General features: G+C 38.4%; 1 protein-coding gene across 6 annotated transcripts in view; it reads left to right on the top strand.

Annotated features, from left to right (window-relative positions):
• The window catches only part of LOC133609839 (mitogen-activated protein kinase kinase kinase kinase 3-like), a 114,618-nt gene that overhangs the window by 73,622 nt on the left and 20,089 nt on the right, over window positions 1-20,907 (top strand). For 2 of the 6 annotated variants that reach the window (XM_061965885.1, XM_061965875.1), the window contains 10 exons: window positions 1,759-1,797; window positions 2,576-2,650; window positions 10,002-10,053; window positions 12,120-12,303; window positions 12,945-13,051; window positions 14,970-15,011; window positions 17,336-17,420; window positions 17,510-17,589; window positions 18,959-19,019; window positions 19,135-19,252. In XM_061965885.1, coding sequence (XP_061821869.1) covers window positions 1,759-1,797; window positions 2,576-2,650; window positions 10,002-10,053; window positions 12,120-12,303; window positions 12,945-13,051; window positions 14,970-15,011; window positions 17,336-17,420; window positions 17,510-17,589; window positions 18,959-19,019; window positions 19,135-19,252 — 843 coding nt within the window. Of the gene's footprint in view, window positions 1-1,758; window positions 1,798-2,575; window positions 2,651-10,001; window positions 10,054-12,119; window positions 12,478-12,944; window positions 13,052-14,969; window positions 15,012-17,335; window positions 17,421-17,509; window positions 17,590-18,958; window positions 19,020-19,134; window positions 19,253-20,907 lie in introns of all 6 variants that reach the window. The other 4 variants (XM_061965849.1, XM_061965838.1, XM_061965865.1 and 1 more) reach the window with 2 other exon arrangements.

Here is a 20,907-nt window from a genome sequence, read left to right as displayed (position 1 = left end):
CAGAGCTTGGTTCGCATTGCCGGCAGTAAGTCGGACACGTTTCCGGTGAGGGTTGGACTCCGCCAAGGCTGCCCTTTGTCACCGATTCTGTTCATAACTTTTATGGACAGAATTTCTAGGCGCAGTCAAGGCGTTGAGGGGATCCGGTTTGGTGGCTGCAGGATTAGGTCTCTGCTTTTTGTAGATGATTTGGTCCTGATGGCTTCATCTGGCCAGGATCTTCAGCTCTCACTGGATCGGTTCGCAGCTGAGTGTGAAGCGACTGGGATGAGAATCAGCACCTCCAAGTCCGAGTCCATGGTTCTCGCCCGGAAAAGGGTGGAGTGCCATCTCCGGGTTGGGGAGGAGATCTTGCCCCAAGTGGAGGAGTTCAAGTACCTCGGAGTCTTGTTCACAAGTGAGGGAAGAGTGGATCGTGAGATCGACAGGCGGATCGGTGCGGCGTCTTCAGTAATGCGGACGATGTATCGATCCGTTGTGGTGAAGAAGGAGCTGAGCCGGAAGGCAAAGCTCTCAATTTACCGGTCGATCTACGTTCCCATCCTCACCTATGGTCATGAGCTTTGGGTTATGACCGAAAGGACAAGATCACGGGTACAAGCGGCCGAAATGAGTTTCCTCCGCCGGGTGGCGGGGCTCTCCCTTAGAGATAGGGTGAGAAGCTCTGTCATCCGGGGGGAGCTCAAAGTAAAGCCGCTGCTCCTCCACATCGAGAGGAGCCAGATGAGGTGGTTCGGGCATCTGGTCAGGATGCCACCCGAGCGCCTCCCTAAGGAGGTGTTTAGGGCATGTCCGACCGGTAGGAGGCCACGAGGAAGACCCAGGACACGTTGGGAAGACTATGTCTCCCGGCTGGCCTGGGAACGCCTCGGGATCCCCCGGGAGGAGCTGGACGAAGTGGCTGGGGAGAGGGAAGTCTGGGCTTCCCTGCTTAGGCTGCTGCCCCCGCGACCTGACCTCGGATAAGCGGAAGAAGATGGATGGATGGATTGATGCATTTACATAATTATCATGCTTTGACCTAAAATACTGGTCAACATTTTCAAAAGATTTATTCCACCAATAAATGTGAGGATTTTTGCAGTTAATTAACATATGTTATTTTACACAAAAAGGACACACTCTATGGTGATAAAAAGTGTACCGGTAAAAGGTGAAAAACGGAGATAAAAGAAAAACGGAAGAACGGAATGTAATATTTTTTTATATTGCTATTGTTATTTAAATGTATTGTTATTGCTATTATTATTATTTTACTTGTTGTGGTTTATTTGTTACTAATTTATATTCTTTTTTTTTTTAAACGATATTTGTATTTTGAGTTTTGGTGCGACAATAAATACTCATGTTTTCAAATTAATGAATAATCGTGTAATTAATCGTGATTACAATCCATCCATCCATTTATTTTGTACCACCTGTCTTCTATTTATAGCAAATGTTCTGCAACCGTTTTACCATGGAGGTAAACATCAAGAGTCAACACATCAAACCCTATCAGCCACCTAAAATGCCAGCATGGCTACGACTGTGTTATGATAGCCAAAGAAGACGCCTGCTGCACACACTAGTTATTTTTGAATAATAAATATATAAAATAGATCTAAATAAGTTACCAGTCCTGAGAAGCAGGAAGATATACGGCTCAAACAACTATTGTGCATCCCTAATTATTATGTAATTGCATGTAAAAAAGTACATGAATAAATTGATTTTTCAAATTTCTTATAATGCCCTCTCAAATTGTTTGTCCGGCAGAAGCCTTCTCAAGTCCGTGGAGGAGGAGCTGCAGCAGAGGTGAGTCCACTCCACATGCTGATTCGGCACCTTTTTAATTTTTTTTGGCCGGCGCTCTAACCCCCCGGCCACCCATCAGCCAATCATCGTTAACTTGCGACTAATCGGGCACGATCACGCACCACTAACGACTCCACGCTGTTGCAGCTGTCAGCGTTTTTTTGGGAATCTGCTGGGAATTTTAAAAAATGTTTTTAACTCCCCCGTCTGCTGGCTTGCGTCACGCTTTTAATGTCATCAAGTGGAAGATGGCGCAGTAATAGCAGCTTCCTGCAGGGCATGGCTTGCACACACCTTTGTAGCTTTTATTCAAAGCGGTGGTGGGCGTCCAGCAATTATTATTCCCTTTTCCTGCATATCGTGTCTGAAATCCTGCTCTACCGTCTATGCAGAAATCTGGTGCAACTCGTGCCTTGTTAACGAATTGATCACTCTCAATCTGCGTGCTTTTAATTTGTTGTATTGAATAGCTTCTTGCGCATTAACTCTGGAGGTCAGTTTTGGTGTTGAGGTGTGTCAAATGGTCCATTGTGGAAGTTTTACAATGCATTGTGTAGCTACATGTTTTGATTAAGCTTTCATATCCGCTTTTTAAGTGTGGATTAGTTGGAGGCTTAGCCGTTTTTGTGGACAAAGCTTCACACAGCTCTCCCCCACCCCTTTCCCATCTTCCTCCTCCTCCTCTTATCACCTTTGCCTGCATCCTTCCCACCTCCAACCCTTCCTTTCTCCCCTTCCTCTTTTTCAATACCCCCCCTGTCTCCACCTCCGCTCCCAGGGGCCACGTGGCACACTTAGGGGATGATGAGGATGAGGATGATGATGGTGCAGATGATGATGAAACTCACACTCAGTAAGTTCCCCTGCAGTCGTAGAACCGGAGGCCTTCTCCCTCTCGCCCCCTCATCCAGACAGCGAGGTGTGGAGGGAAGGGCTTCCTGTTGATGCTCCACAGTTTCATCCATGCATCTCCGTGCAGCACGCCGCACCATCACGCCGCATATACCCCTCCGCCCCCTAGTGTTTGTGTGCATCTTGTCATCCTGCGCCTCCACGTAGTCACAACTTAGCAGTGCACTTTTACTACTTCTAACAATAACCATAACCATAATATTTGCCTGTAATTTTGCAGCTTTTTCAGCGGCTAGTTTGCATTAAAAAGGCACTAATCTCAGCCGCGGATAGCATACTAAAAAGTTTCATGCTAAGCTCTAAATTGCATTTTAAAGGGGAACTGCGCTTTTTTTTGGACATTTGCCTATCATTCACAATCCTTATGAGAGACAAGAACACATGTATTTTTTTAAATTGCATTTTAACTTGTAACTAAATGAAGCAATTTCTGTAGAAATTGTGTGTGAATGCTCCAATGCTAAAGCTAAACTGGAATGCTAATGAAATGTAGAATGAATGTAAGAATAGTTTGAATGTAGAAATGGTTTTCATGTTGAGGAGCTGACGCTGAACTCAAAGTGCTTTTTGAATATAGAAATGGTTTGAATGTTGATATGGTTTGAATGTAGAAATGGTTAGAATGTTGAAGATCTAACGCTAAACTAAAATTCCAGTGGAATGTAAAAATGGGTTGAAAGTTGAAATTGTTTCATGGTTAAATAGTTTGAGGGGTGAGGTGAAGAGCTGTAGCTGTACTAAAATGTAATATGAATCTTGAAATTCTAACTGTTGGAAGAGTTAGCACACCCCAAAAGGCTACAAAGTAACAATCTATACATTTTTGCTCCAAATATATCCCATTAGCTAAAATGCTGGCATACATCTGACATGGTGCCAAGTAACAAAATCTGTGATTGTTAGGTTTAAGCGTACAAAATTAGCTAAAGTTGGAATGGTTAAAATTGGATAAAAAATGTGGAAGGAGTAAGGCATCAAAAATGCTACAGAAGACTAAGATTAAGCAGGAATACTAATAATAATAAATAGAATCATTTTAGTGTAGAATTGCATAAGTGTGAATGCTTTGGAGCATTCACACAATAATTGGCTCGTTCTAGGTGGCTAGCAATGCAGATAAAGAGAGTAATCCATTCTGCCTCTAAATAACCATCCAAAAACCGGCAACAACACTCTATTTAGGTCTTGTGACCAGGATATTAACAATATTGTTATTATAAGCGCTAACGCAAGTGCACCATTTTTTAGCCGTGCTGTGATCACAGAGAGTTAACTAGCTTGTGCAGCTACAGTGTTGACATATTGACCTACTGAGCTACTGCGTCATGATCGCCTCTTAGTTGGTCAAAGTTTTTTTGGATAATAAATCATGCCTCTCACCTGGATAGTAGAAGGTTGTAGCCATAAGCTGAGAAGTTGTTCATCTGCGACATCCAATTTACACCCGGAGATGGAGTGCAACACGGAAAGACGCAGATGTGCGACAACTTTATTTTTAGTCCTTCGTGAGGAATGATTACTTCATCTAAACGGGAATATAAGAATATCCTATCAGTCGGGATCCTAGTGAGAGCAGACATTGTACAGTAAGTGAGCATTTTATCATGTTGGTAGTTTGTGCTTCTTGTTCAGCATTTAGCAATACTGCTAAATAATGCATAGGATTTCACTTAAGCTGGATCTGTTTGTTTGTTTTTTTTACATTTGTTTATTGGATATTTGACATATACAGTCCAGAAATACAATTAAAATATTTTTTCTCCCCCAAACAAAGTAACCCACAAAAATTATATATAAAATAAAAATAAAAATATTAAATTGGAAAACAAAATATGCATCAGTCAAATAAGTACAGGCAAATATTGACATAAAGCCACCGATAACTGCACCCCTGAATGGCCCCAACACCTTTCAATGACTTTTCAATCAAAGTTATACTTGAAATCAGTCTTTTACATATTTTAGGAAACCACACCATAATTCCTGAAAGTTCACAGAACCACCGTTCAATGTCAGCCTCATTTCCTCCAGTTTGAGAAAATACAGAACATCTTTAATCCAGCGGGTGTGGCAAGGAGGCGCTGTTGCCTTAGCACCCGGTTTCTAAAGGTTGTAGCTCATCATCCTTATATTCAGGCTCAAAAATATAAGGTTCTGGATAATAATTTGTCCCAAAGTAGTCTCTCACTAAATCTGCCATGATTAGTAATAATAGTTGTTGATGTGGAAGGAAAAAGTGAACGTTGTGACACGTCTGTGAAATTAATATGCCGCTGTATGCTTAAAATGAACAAAATACATAAATATTAGATCTTATTAATTTGCCTGTTACTACATTACATGCGTATATACTTACAGTGTGTAACTAAAATGATGGAGATGTTTTATTTAAGAGTTAAAATGCATAGAAAAGAAAACATATCTGTTCATGTTTTGCTTAGGGATTGCAAATCATAGGCAAAATTCCCCCAAAAAGAGCAGTTCCACTTTAAGGTCAGAGCGCAGCTTCAGTGCATAGACAAGTGATCATTGTTAGAATGCTGCTTTGTACCCCCTCCTGCCATCTGTGTGCATTTCTTTGTTTTTACGTGTTTTGCTGTGTGCTGTGTTCTTTGCCTGCGTAAAAGTGTGCATTGACATTCCACTGTAGAAAAGCACAGGTCTAATGTTCTTTGCTTTTGTTTACCAAGCTGGATAAAACCCAACATATGGTCGCATGTAGGGATGTAACGATAAACGGTACAACGATAAACGGTCAAACTTCCCATGGTTAGTGTTACTGTTTTAAATTAAAACGATTATCAAACCGTGATGGATAACACTGACAAACTCAGGGACACTGCTCATTAATAGCAAACTAATGCTAGCTAGCTTAAATACTAACATGAAAACAAGAAACGTTAACATCTAGCTCCATTGACAAAACGACATACCCCAATCTAAACATGCATAAACACATTATTGTCGGAGCAACTAAGATATTAAATTGTGCACATTAGACCGAGAGGCTGTGCTCTTTTAAACAGTGATCAATCAGTACCTGAAGTGATACAACAGGAAGTGAATTTGTGTGACGCCACATAAGCCGGATGTGATGCACCCAATGCACGTTTTTTCTTTATCATTAAAAAAAAACTTTTACAAATTAAAACGGAATAAGATAAACCTATTTAAAAGGGTCATATTATGATTGTTTTTCTACATTTAAAACACTTCCTTGATGTCTACATAACATGTAATGGTGGTTCTTTGGTTAAAATATTGCATAGATTGTTTTACAGACCATCTTCAAGCTGCTTTCTGGCCGTCTCTTCAGCATGCACTGTTTTGTGGGCGGTCTTATTTACGTGTCTCCACTTCCACTGCGCCTTCTCCCCTTCATCCATGTTGTAGTTTTTAGTGCTTCCAAATGGAGTCTTTGACAGATATAAGTTAGAACTGTCCGATACTTTATATCAGAATTGGCAACAGCGCAGCATGCATATGCATGTACGAGCCAGTATCCCCACGACAAGAGGATAGAGAAAAATTTGCTAATTCACTACAGCCCGGACTACAATGGCGGACTTGCGCAAAGCACTTGTAAATGGTAAAGTGATAAGTTCTACCATATATGGAGATATCCACTGATGTCACAATTGAGGAAAATGTCACAAAATGCGACAAATTTGGAGGAAGTATCAATGAAGGCAAGATTGTTTTATAAATATCTCCACCTTCCCTCCATGGTTTGATTTCACCATTTCGGGACTTATGCAGATCCTAAATACACAAAAACAGGTACCAATAGGTAGGAAAAGTTGGTTTTGCTTATTAGGTCCTCTTTAAACACTCAAAAAAAAAATACTATGACCCTGAAGTAGCCAATTATAAAACATATTTAGTTCTGCCAAGAAAGTATATTGTGCGGCTATTTATAATTGAATTTTTTTATAAAACACGGTTTAAAGTGTGTATGAGTACTTTTGAGCACATTCAACAATACCGTGATAATAATAACCGTGACAATTTTGCTGACACTAACCGTGATATGCAATGTTCATATTGTTACATTACTAAGTTGTGTATATTACTGGTATGCAGAATATAATTACCATTTTGTGGCATGCAGAGGGAAACATACTAACACAACATTCACAGACTTTAGGCCTATCTTTACGGATGCACAATTTGTCTTTTTTCAAGCCGATACAAATAATCTACTCCGTCTCGTGATCTATTATTTTGTAAATGTAAATGTAAGTGTAGTTTGTGCACATCCGTAGGTAAGAATGACTCAAAAGATGGGTTTGACAAATGGCACCCGTAGATTTGTCCCGACAATAGCCCGTATTGCTATCGATGGTAAAGGTAGTTATGTTACAAAATTATTGACCATGTATCGGACCATATTGTTTTGGTTTAGTTTATTTCAAACCTGCACACAGTTACATTATGGTACAAATTTCCAGTGTCTAATTATAACAAGTCCGAAAAGGAGTTGAATGAAGCAGAGCTGATATAATACTTTTACCTTTCCATTTCATAGTAATTTCTAACACATTTGTTCACTTCCTGTGCTCAATTTTTAACATAAACTATTTAAATAAATAAAGGTAGTTATGTTACAAAATTATTGACCATGTATCGGACCATATTGTTTTGGTTTAGTTTATTTCAAACCTGCACACAGTTACATTATGGTACATATTTCCAGTTTCTCATTATAACAAGTACGAAAAGGAGTTGAATGAAGCAGAGCTGATATAATACTCTTACCTTTCCATTTCATAGTAATTTCTAACACATTTGTTCACTTCCTGTGCTCAATTTTTAACATAAACTATTTCAATAAATAATCAATAAAGTACTCATGAATGAATAGGTAAGTAAGTTACATAAGAGATTAATAAGATTGTCTCTTTTTTGGATAAGATTCAAAATATTTATCTGAATATATTTGATATCAAATTGAAGGGAAATGTTAAACTAACACGAACAAGCGGTAAAGTAAGTATACACACGTATACAACCAGCGATAGAGCCTTATTAATACGAGACCCCCCCTGTCGTCTCTCACACAGACATGTACACACAGTGACAGGTTTTCATTGCTGCTAAGTGCGGGAATTATTAAATACCTGGTGAAAGGTTGGGCCATGATGAAACCACAGATCGCTTTAGCCCTCAAGTTGTCACTTTTCAAACGCCGCGGTCACAGGAACAAACCCCAGGCCTTCAAAACACAGTCGTAGCGACGCCGGCGTTTAAGGGATAAGGTTGGATGTGTTGAAGCGTGATGTTGTTTTCCTTCTCGTGGTCTTTGTAGAACATTTGGAGTAAATAGAATGCTGAAAGTCTTTCTCTGAAACATTGAAGTCCCACTCAATCGACACCGTGTTTGTTTACAGAGAGCTTAGGGAACGCTTCATTACCCGCATAGGAGAAAAGGAGCGCTTGATTTGCTCAACTTAACCCACCTAAAGCATAGTATGGATAATCTCACTTCATTGGAGACTTTTTATTTTTATTTTTATTTTATTGTAGTAGTTATTTTTTTTAATGTTATTTGAATTTATCATTTACGTCAAAATTCAGATGAGCGGCTGAGTTTACTCTCCAAATTGTCCAAAATTGTGGCTTTTCTGTTTTCTGTTCATTATTCATCTGCTTTCCCATTTTGCATGGTCTACATTTTCATTTATAGGAGGCAAAATGGTGTCAAATCTCTGCAATTATCATGCTGATGGTCACAATTGGGTCCCTACCAGAATTGACTCCGAACTATCGACTCTGCACTTGGGCTGGGCGATATGGCAGAAAACTCTATCACGATATAAGCGTTTTATATAATAATGAATAAGGAATTTTTTAAATTTTTTTATTACCTATCAAAAGTAAGGACCAGGAAAAAATATATCAAATGTTACCATTTTATTTTAGAATCCCCTCAGATATACCATCCCAACCTTTATTTATAAAGCCCTTCAAAACCAACCAAAGTTGAAAAACAAAGGGCTCGGCACCACAAACCAGTAAACATATAAAAAGCAGAAAAGTACAGGTATAAGACCTCCTAAACATGTCATTTAAAACCGAGGTAAAATATATAAAAAATATCATGAAAAAATTATCTCAACAGCAATCAGTCAGATAAAAGGCAGTTCAAAACAGTTCAAAGTCTCATGCTGGCTTAAAAGCCAGTGAGTAAAAATGGGTTTTCAGAATGCTTTTAAAAGTAGCCAAAGAAGGGGCCTGTCTCTCATGGAGAAGGAGATATCAGGGTGGAAAGGAAATGTCAACACAAGCATGGAAAACACTCATACAATAAATGTAAACACAATTGTAAAATCACATTAAACACTTAACAATAAGCTCTGAAAATGAAGTTGCAAAAATAAGGAATGTGAAAGAAATGCTTAATAAATTGTAACAAAATAGTGCAAAGTGTGAAAAAGTAAACATAGAGAAACCTGAGAAGAACTGTTTTCTGCAGTATTAGTGTCAGGAAGTTACAGTTGTGCTCTAAAAGGTAAGCACGACTAAGGTGGTGTGGTATTACCGGTCTTGGCGGGGACGAGCGCCTTGCATCATTTACAGACCACATAGGTCTGACTACGGTCCGTTTGAAAAAATCCCCAAAACTGCCATACTGTCAGTGAATTTTCCTGTTTTAGCTACAATTTATTCGCTCTCCGCAGCACTTATTTTTACTTTCTCTTCTCACTAAAGAATCAACAGCCAGACAACAAGATGGAGCATCCAAACGTGATAGTTGATACTGTTACCTGATTGGCAGTTAGCATGTCACTCCCACTAATTACTTCCTGCGTTGCTCGTGACCAGAGAGTGAGTGCCTTTGTTAATGCAACTGACCTTGCTTTGCAACTTCCGCTTTCTTCCGCCGACGACTAAGACAAAAAACCAGAACATTTTATCGAAGGCATTTTTTTATTGATAACGTTTCTATTACAATAAATATTGATAATGTTTTATCGCCCAACCCTACTCTGCACACAAAATGTTCTGTGATAAAATGTTGTTCTCAGAGACTTACCACCAGCTTGCTTGGTAGTTTGTAGACCAGCACATGTGGTTGTTCTTGTCATTTTGTTGACAGACGATTTTTTTCTAAAGTGCATTGATTAAAATAAGTACTTAATTTGACCTTGTATTATTACAATACACAACCAGGTGTCTTCAGGTCACTAAAATGGCAAGTGAAAGCCACAGTGATGTCCTTTTTTAACATGTGTATTCATATTTCTTGAGTGTTCTGTCATGCAAAGTCCTTCTGTTTTCTCAATTTGTAGTAAGATGAACACTATCCTGAGGCCGAAGGTCCCGCCCCCACTTCCACCTAAGGTAGGAGTGTCACATGTTACTGTTTTCAGTGGTTTTACACTTGCATAAGATACAATATTTAAGGATGTAGTGACATTTTAGTGACATTTTATTTAATCATGCATTAGTGCAGTGAAAAGCGACATTAAAAGGTGATGATCGATGGACAAATGGATGGATGGCTAGTGTAGATAAGATGGCTGGATGGATAGTTACATGATTAGATGGATAGATATTGTCGGATGGATAGATACTGTAAATATGATGGGTAGATACTGTAGCTAGAATGAATGGATGGACAGATACTGTAGATATGATGGATAGACAATGAATGAATGGATGGATAGATACTGTATGATAGATGGATGGTTGAATAGATTGAAAGATACTGTAGATAAGATGGATGAATGGTTAGATGGATAGATACTGTAAATATGGATGGATGGATAGATACTGTACGATTAATGTATGGTTGGATAGATTGAAAGATGCTTTAGATAAGATGGATAAATAGATACCAGGTTAGATGGATAGATACTGTAGATATGGATGGATGGACAATGACTGGATGGATGAATAGATACTGTTGATACTATAAATATGATGGATGGATACTGTAGATCAGGGGTGTCCAAACTACGGCCCGCAGGCCAAGTGCGGGCCGCTGACGTCTTCAAATTGGCCTGCAAGACGTCATGAGTTTTAATAAGGAATCTTGTCCGCACGGAGATTGCATTCATGTTAAAAGTCTTAACATTTTTGATGCTGTTATTTTCTCACCGTCTAGTGGACAACATTACTTTTTCCTGGTAAATTTTTTTTTTTTTATGCACTGAATGCGCAGCATTTATTTATATGATCCAATGCAAACAACTTTCCTTAGTCATGGTGCAAAAGAAAAAAAAAATCCTACCAGCACATTATTTTAACAGACATAGTCACAGATGTTTTTGTATGTTATAAAAAAAAACAACGCCCGTTGACCATAAAAAGAAAACATTTAAAAAATTACACCTATGTACATCCATTCCAAAGCATGATCAGAAAAATGCAAAACACTCTCTACACTTATTCATGTTTGGTGCATTTTAGCTGCTTGATATTTCTGATTGATTACACAATTTTAAGGAAGTAAACAAGGTAGAAGTCAAAGGTTCACATACTCTTAATATCCAGTTATATTAATTATATATCTTTAATGGTTATATTAATGTGTGTATGTATGTATGTATATATAGTATATATATATATATATAAAAAAAAAATATATATATATATACTGTGTTTTTATATATATATATATATATATATATATATATATATATATATATATATATATATATACACACTGTGTATGTATGTATGTATGTATGTATGTATGTATGTATGTATGTATGTAAAATTGTTACTTTACATGCAGTCAACTGTTGACCCTAGACCAAATTTTTTTAGCCCAATGCAGTCCCCAAGTCAAAAAGTTTGGACACCCCTGCTGTAGATACAATGGACAATGGATGGATGGATAGATGAATAGATACTGTAGATATTATGGATACAAGATGGATAGATACTGTAGATATGATGGATGGCTGGATGGATGGATACTATACATATGGATGGATGGACAATGAATAGCTAGATGGATGGATAGGTAGATACTGTTGATATGATGGATGGATGGATGGGTAGATGGACTCTGTAGATAGGATGGATGGATAGATAGATACTGTAGATATGATGGATGGGTGGATGATAGATACTGTAGATATAATGAATAGATGAATGGGTGGATGGATAGATACGGTAGATATGATAGATGGATGGATGAATGGATAGATACTATAGATATGATGGGTGGATACTGTGGATTGTATGGATGGGTGGATGGAAAGATACTGCAGATAATGCTACAGTTGCACAGAATTCAGTTTAAACCGTGTTATGCTGCAGACAGTTTGACCCTGGAACAGATTATATTCCTATGAGAAAAGTAGTTTTGGCATCCAAATAAATCAGAATTCAACCTGCTTGTACATCAAGTTTTTTCCCCTTCCTTTCCTTCCTATTTGTCCCGCCCCCTTCCTTAGCCCAAGTCCATTAGCTCGCCGCAGCCCAAACAGGACGACAGCCAATCGCACAGCGAGGACGATGGCGGCAGCACCATCAAGCGCTGCCCGGCCCCTCAGACGCCCAGCCCCGCCAAGCCCGCCTCCAACGTGCCCCCGCGGCCACCGCCCCCGAGGTTGCCGCCCCACCGCCGCTGCAGCCTAGGTAACGAGACCGCGGCGTGCGCAGACGCGGAAAATTCGGCCCCGGAGGACGACGGAAGCTTTAGGCATTTCTGGGAGTGGCTCCACACGCCTCACACTGAGGAGGAGCTGGAGGAGGCGTGGGAGGTGCTGAAGGAGGTGAAAGAGGAGCAGGAAAAAGAGGATGAGGAAGAGAGTAAGAGCAGCCTCTTAGTAGCAACCTCAGATCCTTTTGCCCCGCCCCTCTCCTCTGGATTTATCTGTTCCATGAGCCCATTAATATTAATGCTGGTAATGTCTTCATGTTTGTAGTTCTTTTTGTCCGTCGGCTATTTGTCTTTGCACTAATTGTTAAGCTCTTGATTGGCTGCTAAGTGCTGTCAATCATTTAACATGACCTGTGACCCTTAGCTTCCAACCAAGAAGAAGGAAGAGGAGAGAACTAAATGGACTTAGCGGTCTTTAATATTCCTTAATACCACATTTAATCAACTAGAAATGCTTTGTTTTTATTCAACTAGCCTGCTCCCTTCTTCCCTCCCTCCCACCGTCCGTCTCGTTCTCCTTGTAGTCAACGACCGCTCTCCTCTGTGTCGTGTCTCTCTCAACATGTCCGCTCGCACCGTCGTCCGAACTGAGCTTGAGTGCCTTGTCGTCCCGCAGGGAACGGCGTGAACGCCTCGCACAACGGCGACCGCGACAGTCCCGCCGACAGACAGTCCACCATGCCCCCTAATGTGCCCACACGGAAAGACAAGAAGGACGTTCCGGTAAGAGGAAGCACACGTCTCACACCACCAAGTGCATCAAAGGTGACTTAATCATCTAAAGCAGAGGTGTCAAACTCTCTTTCACTGAGGGCCACATGGCAGTTATGGCTGCCCTCACAGGGTCGCTTGTAACAGTGTGTACTAAATGGATAATAGGATATTATTACATAATTGCCTATGCATTTGATCATAATAATTTTTTGAACGTACTCTGTAAGAAAAAAATGTTTTTAATCTGTAGTATGGCAGCTTGATCACAACAATTTTATCGCAAAATTGGCGGCGGGTTTTTTGTTAGTTTTTTTTTACAGCAAATTGCTGTAAATGTATAATGGTACCATTGTTTTTACCGTACATTCCTGGTGACGGACCGGTTAGTTTTTTATCGTAAAATATATGGTGGTGGTTGTTGTTTTTACGGTGCATTATTTTGTAAATAGAAAAACAATACCACTGTTTTCTTTACAGTAAAATTCTGGAAACTGAGCGACCAGTTTTTTTTTAATGTAAAACTGATGGTTCTGTTAAAATTCTGGCAACTGAGCGACCAGAGTTTTTATCGTAAAATCGATGGTTATGGTAAAATTCTGGCGACTAAAAAAACCTGGGGTTTTTTATCGTAAAATCGATGGTTATGGTAAAATTCTGGTGACTGAGGGACCAGTTTTTTTTTATCGTAAAATCTACGGTTATGGTAAAATTCTGGTGACTGAGGGACCAGTTTTTTTTTTATCGTAAAATCGATGGTTATGGTAAAATTCTGGTGACTGAGGGACCAACTTCCTTTTTTTTTGCGTAAAACCGATGGTTGTTGTTTTTGCGGTGTTTTACTGTAAATGGGAAAAACGTTTTTTTTAACGGTAAAATTCTGGCAATCAAATAGACCAGTTTGGGACCTTTTTACCCTAAAATGTAATGTCATTTTTACAATGTAATGGATAACTTGCTTTGAAATCAGATATTGGTTTGTGTATTTTTGGTACCACTGTTTTTTTAATGGTACATTTCTGGTGACACAGCGGGTAGTTTTTTTTATCGTGTTGTTGTTTTTGTAGTATACTGTAAATAGAAAAACAATAATACAGTTTTTCTTTTATCGATGGTTATGGTTAAATTCTGACACATGAGCGACGAGTTTTTTATCGTAAAATCGATGGTTATGGTAAAATTCTATTGCTGAGCGACCATTTTTTTCCGTAAAATCAATGGTTGTTGTTTTTATGGTGTGTTACTGTAGTTAGAAAAACAATACCACATTTTTTTACAGTAAAATTCTGGCGACTGAGGGACCATTTTTTTTGTGTATAATCGATGGTGGTTGTTGTTGTTGTTGTTTTTTTGCGGTGTTTTGCTGTAAATGGGGGGGGGGGGGGTGATACTGTGGTTTTTTAACAGTAAAATTCTGTCGACTGAGCAGCCAGTTTGGGTCTTTTTAGCATAAAATGTATTGTCAATTTTACAATGTACCGGTAATGGATAACTTGCTTTGAATTCATTAGTCAATCAGATATTTAATTAATGTATAATATAATATTTGCTGCATTAGTAGGAAACATGAAACTATTAAACAGATTATAACTACCTTTTAACCTAAATTCAGACAAATGTAATTAACATTACATTATTAACATGAACAACATTATTATTGCAGATGCATTCACAAGTCAAGCAGATATTTGAGTATTTATTTTTATTTTAAGAATTTTTTTTTATGTATGCTATTATAATATTTTGTACATTATTAGATAATATTGAATAAAATACATGCAATTGCATGCAGTACATGTATTTTTATTGTGTCAAAACAAATAGAATACATTTATTAAGCTCAAAAAAGTTTGACACCTGTGGTTTAAAAGATAGAACTGTATTAATGGAGATACTGTATTATATTTGTCCTTTTTCCTGTCTGTCTTAGAAGCCAAGTAGCAATGGGCTCCCACCAACGCCCAAAGTCCATGTAAGTGTCTCTTTCATTAAATAGTTTGCAGTTATAAGCTCAGTTATAACAGATTTCAACAGCTAACACTGGTTGTTCATTGTTGTGACACTGTCCTTCATTAAAGTGTTTTACATGAACTTCTTTGTAGCGGCCCGCCACAAATACTTTTTGCGCAACCTGTTCCCATCCATCCATCCATTTTCTACCGCTTAATCCCTTCGGGGTCGCGGGGGCTTCCTCCCACCTCCAACCTGTTCCTCTTCACTCTCAAACAAATGCCGCTTGTTGTCACAACCTTGTACAGTAGGAGGTGAAATGTAATTTACAGTATCTCTGCTTATTTAAGAACCTTATACACACTAGATTCATGGATTAAATATTTAGTAAGCACAAACCTCAGAATGTATGTATGCACCAAAAAAAATCTGAATTTATAAAACCATGCTGTGCACACCTGTGTACACTTTTCATTGAATCATGAATCACACCTGCAGTGAATCGTGTGCAGAAGACTTCCTCCCAGATGTCTCCCCACAATCATCCATAAATGGTCATGCTAATTACAAAACGGGCGCATTAATAGCGGACTCCCTCAAAGTTATGTTACAATTTTCCATGCTAACAAAGCAAGCATGCCTGATAGAGCGCGCTCAAAAGTTTTCTAAATGTGCTAGCTCAATGCTAATTTACATTGGATTTGCCATATACATAGCATTAGCGATTTTACGGCGGTTTTTTTAAACCTCCAAATTTGGTAATCAAAACTACAATTAAGATGCTACACTCAAACAGCTGGTGTGTAAAAAAAATTATATAATACTTAGAGTATAAACATTTTGTAGGACTCAACAAAAGACAAGACAGACACATTCATCTTAATGGCAAAGACTACTTTGTGACTACGGTAACACACTTTGGACACACCTAGGACATATACTCCATATGATACTCAAAAGTTAGGAAGACAAGACATAACCGGACAGCACAATTATTAACAGCTCACTGTTACATGTTAAATTATTAAAAGAGAGATTTTATTTCCATTACTATAGACAAATATGTATAAATATGCATGAAACACTCCTACAGACATCACACATGGGACGGTTTAGTAAGTAAGAATTGTTTTAGTCATATTGTAAAACTTACAAACGTTGCTTGGAGTGATGAATGAAGAAACCATATGAGTAGAACCGCTATAGACAGCTAGAAGACGGATCAGCACTTGTACTTCCCATTGAACGCTCAGGCTAAACAGGAACTAGTCCAAAAGATGGCGCCGTAACACAAACAATAACACAACTATTCAATGTATTTGCTTGCTTTTTTTTTAACTTTTTGTATTCTGGCTGTCAGCGAAGAAAAATCCATAAATTACCTGCACCGTTTCATAAGCCGCAGAGTTCAAAGCGCAGGAAAAAGTAGCAGCTTATAGTCCAGAATTTACAGTATTATTACCACATTTGTTTCACCTTTCATGGTTTTTGGTTTCTCCGACAGCATCCATTACATTTACTGTACATGCACATGTGTCATGGCCAATTATGCAAATGATAAACCCTTTCCATAAATACATTACCGTACTGCAGTTCATTTGTTGTTCAATTGTACTGTTGTGTGATTCACTGATGTAGGAGCAACAAAACGTAACGATAAACAGTAATAATGATAACCACGATCAAACTTTTGATGGTTAATATTACAATTTTTAAATCAAAATTATTTAAAAAAAAAAAACCTTATTGATAACTGCACTTTGATAAACTTAGGGACTGACTGGCACCAGCTCGCTGGTTTAAATCCTAACATGAATACAAGAGACATTAACATCTTTCCCATTAAGAAAGGACATACACCCATCTAAACTTCCATAAACACATTACTGTCTGAGCAACTAAGATATTCCATTGTGCACATTGACCCTACAAGCTGTGCCCTTTTAGAACCGAACAATATTATGAGATGGAGGAGTTTTTACGGTGAGTACAAGGACCACTGAACAGTGTAGGATAAACCAATAAAAGCTTAGTAGCTATTAAAACACTAGAAAACTACCAAGACTGAAACACAATCAGTGAAGCATAAGAAACATAAAATGTGAAAAATAATGGGTTTTTTAACAGTGTATTTATTTTAGTATCTAAAAAAAATTGCTTGGTCAAAAGATTTCAGTGTGTGTGTAAGTACTTTTGAGCACATTCAACAATACTGCAGTAATAATGATAACCGTGACCATTTTGGCCGCGATAACTATGATACAAAGTTTTCATATGGTTACATGACTAGTCACGACACTGTCGTTCCTAAAGACATTGTTCCTTCTTTCCACCTCTTTTGTGCAGATGGGTGCATGTTTCTCCAAGGTGTTCAATGGCTGCCCTCTCAAGATCCATTGCGCCACTTCCTGGATCAACCCCGACACCCGAGGTTACAAACACGCAAGCGTCGCATCCGTGAGCGCTTGTTTCACGTTGTTTTGTCGCTATTGACGGGTGGTGTTTTCTTGTGAATTTTAGACCAGTATTTGATATTTGGAGCTGAGGAAGGAATTTACACACTGAACCTTAACGAGCTGCATGAAACCACAATGGAGCAGGTGAGGTTATGAATAAGCTGTAGTTACAAGCATACTTGCCAACCCTCCCGGATTTTCCGGGAGACTCCCGAAATTCAGCACCTTTCCCGAAAACCTCCCGGGACAAATTTTCTCCCGAAAATCTCCCGAAATTCAGGCGAAGCTGGAAGCCACGTCCCCTCCAGCTCCATGCGGACCTGAGTGACGTGTCAACAGCCTGTATTCACGTCCGCTTTCTCACAACACACGTTATAACTGTAGAATGACCGAGGGCGAGTTCTTGGTTTCTTTCTTCTTTCTGTTAGGCAGTTTCATTAACGTCCTCCCAGCGTGGCAACAACACACAACAACAGCAGTCATGTTTTATTCTACCGTAAAGCAGTTCGTCTGCCGTAAACAGCAATGTTGTTGTAATATATTGAGTTGGAGGCAATAACCAGGCGAGGTGATGAAGTACGTCTCTTTACTGTAGACTTCAGAACAGACTCACACACTTGACGTCAGGTGCGCAACACCACGTAAATCGTTGGCCAACCAAAAAGTAACCCCAGTACGCTATAGCCAACATTCACCAGGAGATGGCAACAGACAAACATAGATCACTCTATTACATTCCTCCCCTTTTAGAAATGTAGAAGTTCCTCAAAATAAATAAACAACCCAACCAAAAAATGCAGCAGCTCAATTAAAAAACTCTACTTAAGCCACATTTTTATTTTTATTTTTATTTTTTTTTAGTACTGAACTCTTAACCCTCATTTGTAAACAATAACATGCTTATTATGCAAACAGTATTTGTACACCTTTAACACAGATTTTTATACTGTCTTCAGAGATTCAGTTTTTTTGGTGGTACTCGAAACCTTTCTGGATACCTGCGCAAGGGTGTTCAGCATGGTTAGAAAAATAGTGACAGAGAATAGAACAAGGATGGACAATTCAACCCTTAACTCAACAATGAGTAGATGAGTGTTATGTGTGTGTATATGTGTAAATAAATGAACACTGAAATTCAAGTATTTCTTTTACTTATGTATATATATATATATATATATATATATATATATATATAATAAAATAAATATATATATATATAGCTAGAATTCACTGAAAGTCAAGTATTTCTTATATATATATATATATATATATATATATATATATATATATATATATATATATATATATATATGAAATACTTGACTTGGTGAATTCTAGCTGTAAATATACTCCTCCCCTCTTAGCCACGCCCCCCACCCCCCACCCCCCACCTCCCGAAATCGGAGGTCTCAAGGTTGGCAAATATGGTTACAAGCGTTTATAATTGTCCTCCTCCTTTCTGCGGTGTGTTGCTATTTGGTTACGTCACAAGACGCGTTCTTTATCTTTGCAGCTCCTCCCTCGCCGGTGCACGTGGTTGTACGTCATGAGCAATAACCTTCTCTCGGTATCGGGTGAGTTGTTTTGATGTTTGTCAGGCGCTAACCACTTGCCGGCTGCAAGCCAATGTAACTTTTGCCATGTGCTCTGCCTGTCTCTCCCTATCTTTGTCTCTCGGCGGCTTTGCAGGAAAAGCCTCCCAGCTGTATTCGCACAGCCTGTCGGGTCTGTTTGAGCAGGCTCGACAGTTGCAGAAGCTACCAGTAGCCATTCCCACACACAAGCTGCCTGACAAGATGATACCAAGGTAAAGGTTGACATAGCATGAAAGCACTGAAGATTTACACGAGAAGGCTGTTCCACTTTTTTTTTTTTATGTATTTCCCTCACAAGGTTTGCTTGTGAGAGTTCAGAAAGATCAGAAAAAAATATTATCAGACATATTCAGTAACATAATTGTATAATTTTATAGCTGCTAGAGGACTTGAGGGGCTGATTAAAACAAATTGAACTGATGCGTTTTAGTCCTTTTTTGTCAATTTTTTATGACGTTCGTTTTTTTCACATATAATGTATATTATTAAAAAAGTCTTGTATGAAAAAAAATGCGTTGTTTACATGTTGAGCAGAGTAAGTGCAGCCTCTCCAATGAGCACGCCTTCGACGATAAAAAAAAAGCTAAAGTAGTTTCAATGTAGATGCACTGCACGACTGCTTCTAAAATGCCCATAAAAAGTGGTAGATGTCTCCTGCATGTTTGGAAACACAGCAAAACGATACAAGTAGGATCATGATAACATGAATGCGCAGTAAATGAGTGTCTCCGTGGTGATGCCCTGTATAGTACACGGAAAATCCTTATTTAAAAAAAAAGGTGGTCTGCACCACTTTTCAATTGCACATGCAGTCTTAGTCAATTGCACGTTATTTTATACAGTGCACACGCTTTTTAGCACGTGGTATTTGGATCTTAGTAAATCAGGCCGTTAGTGCATTATTTCCTGTGTGTACGCCGTCACGTCTAATATTGGATCAATATTTGCAATACAAATGGCACTCATTGATTAGTTCCAGCAGCAATAACACTCCCTTTCTCTCTTTAATTGTCATTGTTGGCTCGTGACAAAAGAAGCTAACAAACTAAATATAGTCGTCCCTCGCCACATCACGCTTTCAATATTGCTGTTTCACCACATCGCAGATTTTTTTTTTTTCATCGCATATTTTACAATTTATTGGTCCCCATTGAAGTATTTTTCAGCATGAAAATGGCTAAATAATTAAAACTGTAAATATATTAGTAGTGTTCAGTATAGTTCTGTTCAGTATAGTATTTAATGTCTAGAGGGCTATCATTATGTTAAAAAAATTTATTTAGGAGGTCGTAAACAGTTTTTTTGTGCCCCAGCTATATTAGATTTTTAATTGATTCTTACTTTTTGGAAATGCATTTATCACAGTCGTGACCAGAACGAATTAACAGCAATAAACGAGGGACGACTGCAGTCGACGAGAGTTGTCCTATGCTCAACCATGATGAAGAGTTATAAAACAAGGTGTCCCCAAATAGCTCGTTTTTATTAGTCTGCGGCACATTGCAGAGACAAAATTAGATAAAAAATAAACTGCAAAAATGTGGAAAAGGCAAAATGTAACGGGGAAAAAAACGGAAATGTTGATTCTGAATAGCATTATTAATACAAAACGTTGTCTTTAAATATGTACATTATTAACTAGGGCTGTGACGATACACTCGTCTCATAAGACGATACACGATATTGCGTTCACAGAACGAGACGGGATTAACATTGTTTTGCCTTTTAATAATGGAAATACAATCAACCTGTTTAAGAGGTCTCCATTTTAAAATTATAAAACAAACTGCTGAACAGGTCATTCTTATGTAACATTTTTTGCACAAGTGTCATGTAAGTTTTGAATGTAAACACTGTAGGAAAAAAA

This window comes from Nerophis lumbriciformis, linkage group LG02 (assembly GCF_033978685.3).
Source record: "Nerophis lumbriciformis linkage group LG02, RoL_Nlum_v2.1, whole genome shotgun sequence".
NCBI classification, from domain to species: domain Eukaryota; kingdom Metazoa; phylum Chordata; class Actinopteri; order Syngnathiformes; family Syngnathidae; genus Nerophis; species Nerophis lumbriciformis.
Note: the sequence above shows the minus strand (reverse complement) of the source record. Positions and strands in the feature narration are given on the sequence as shown.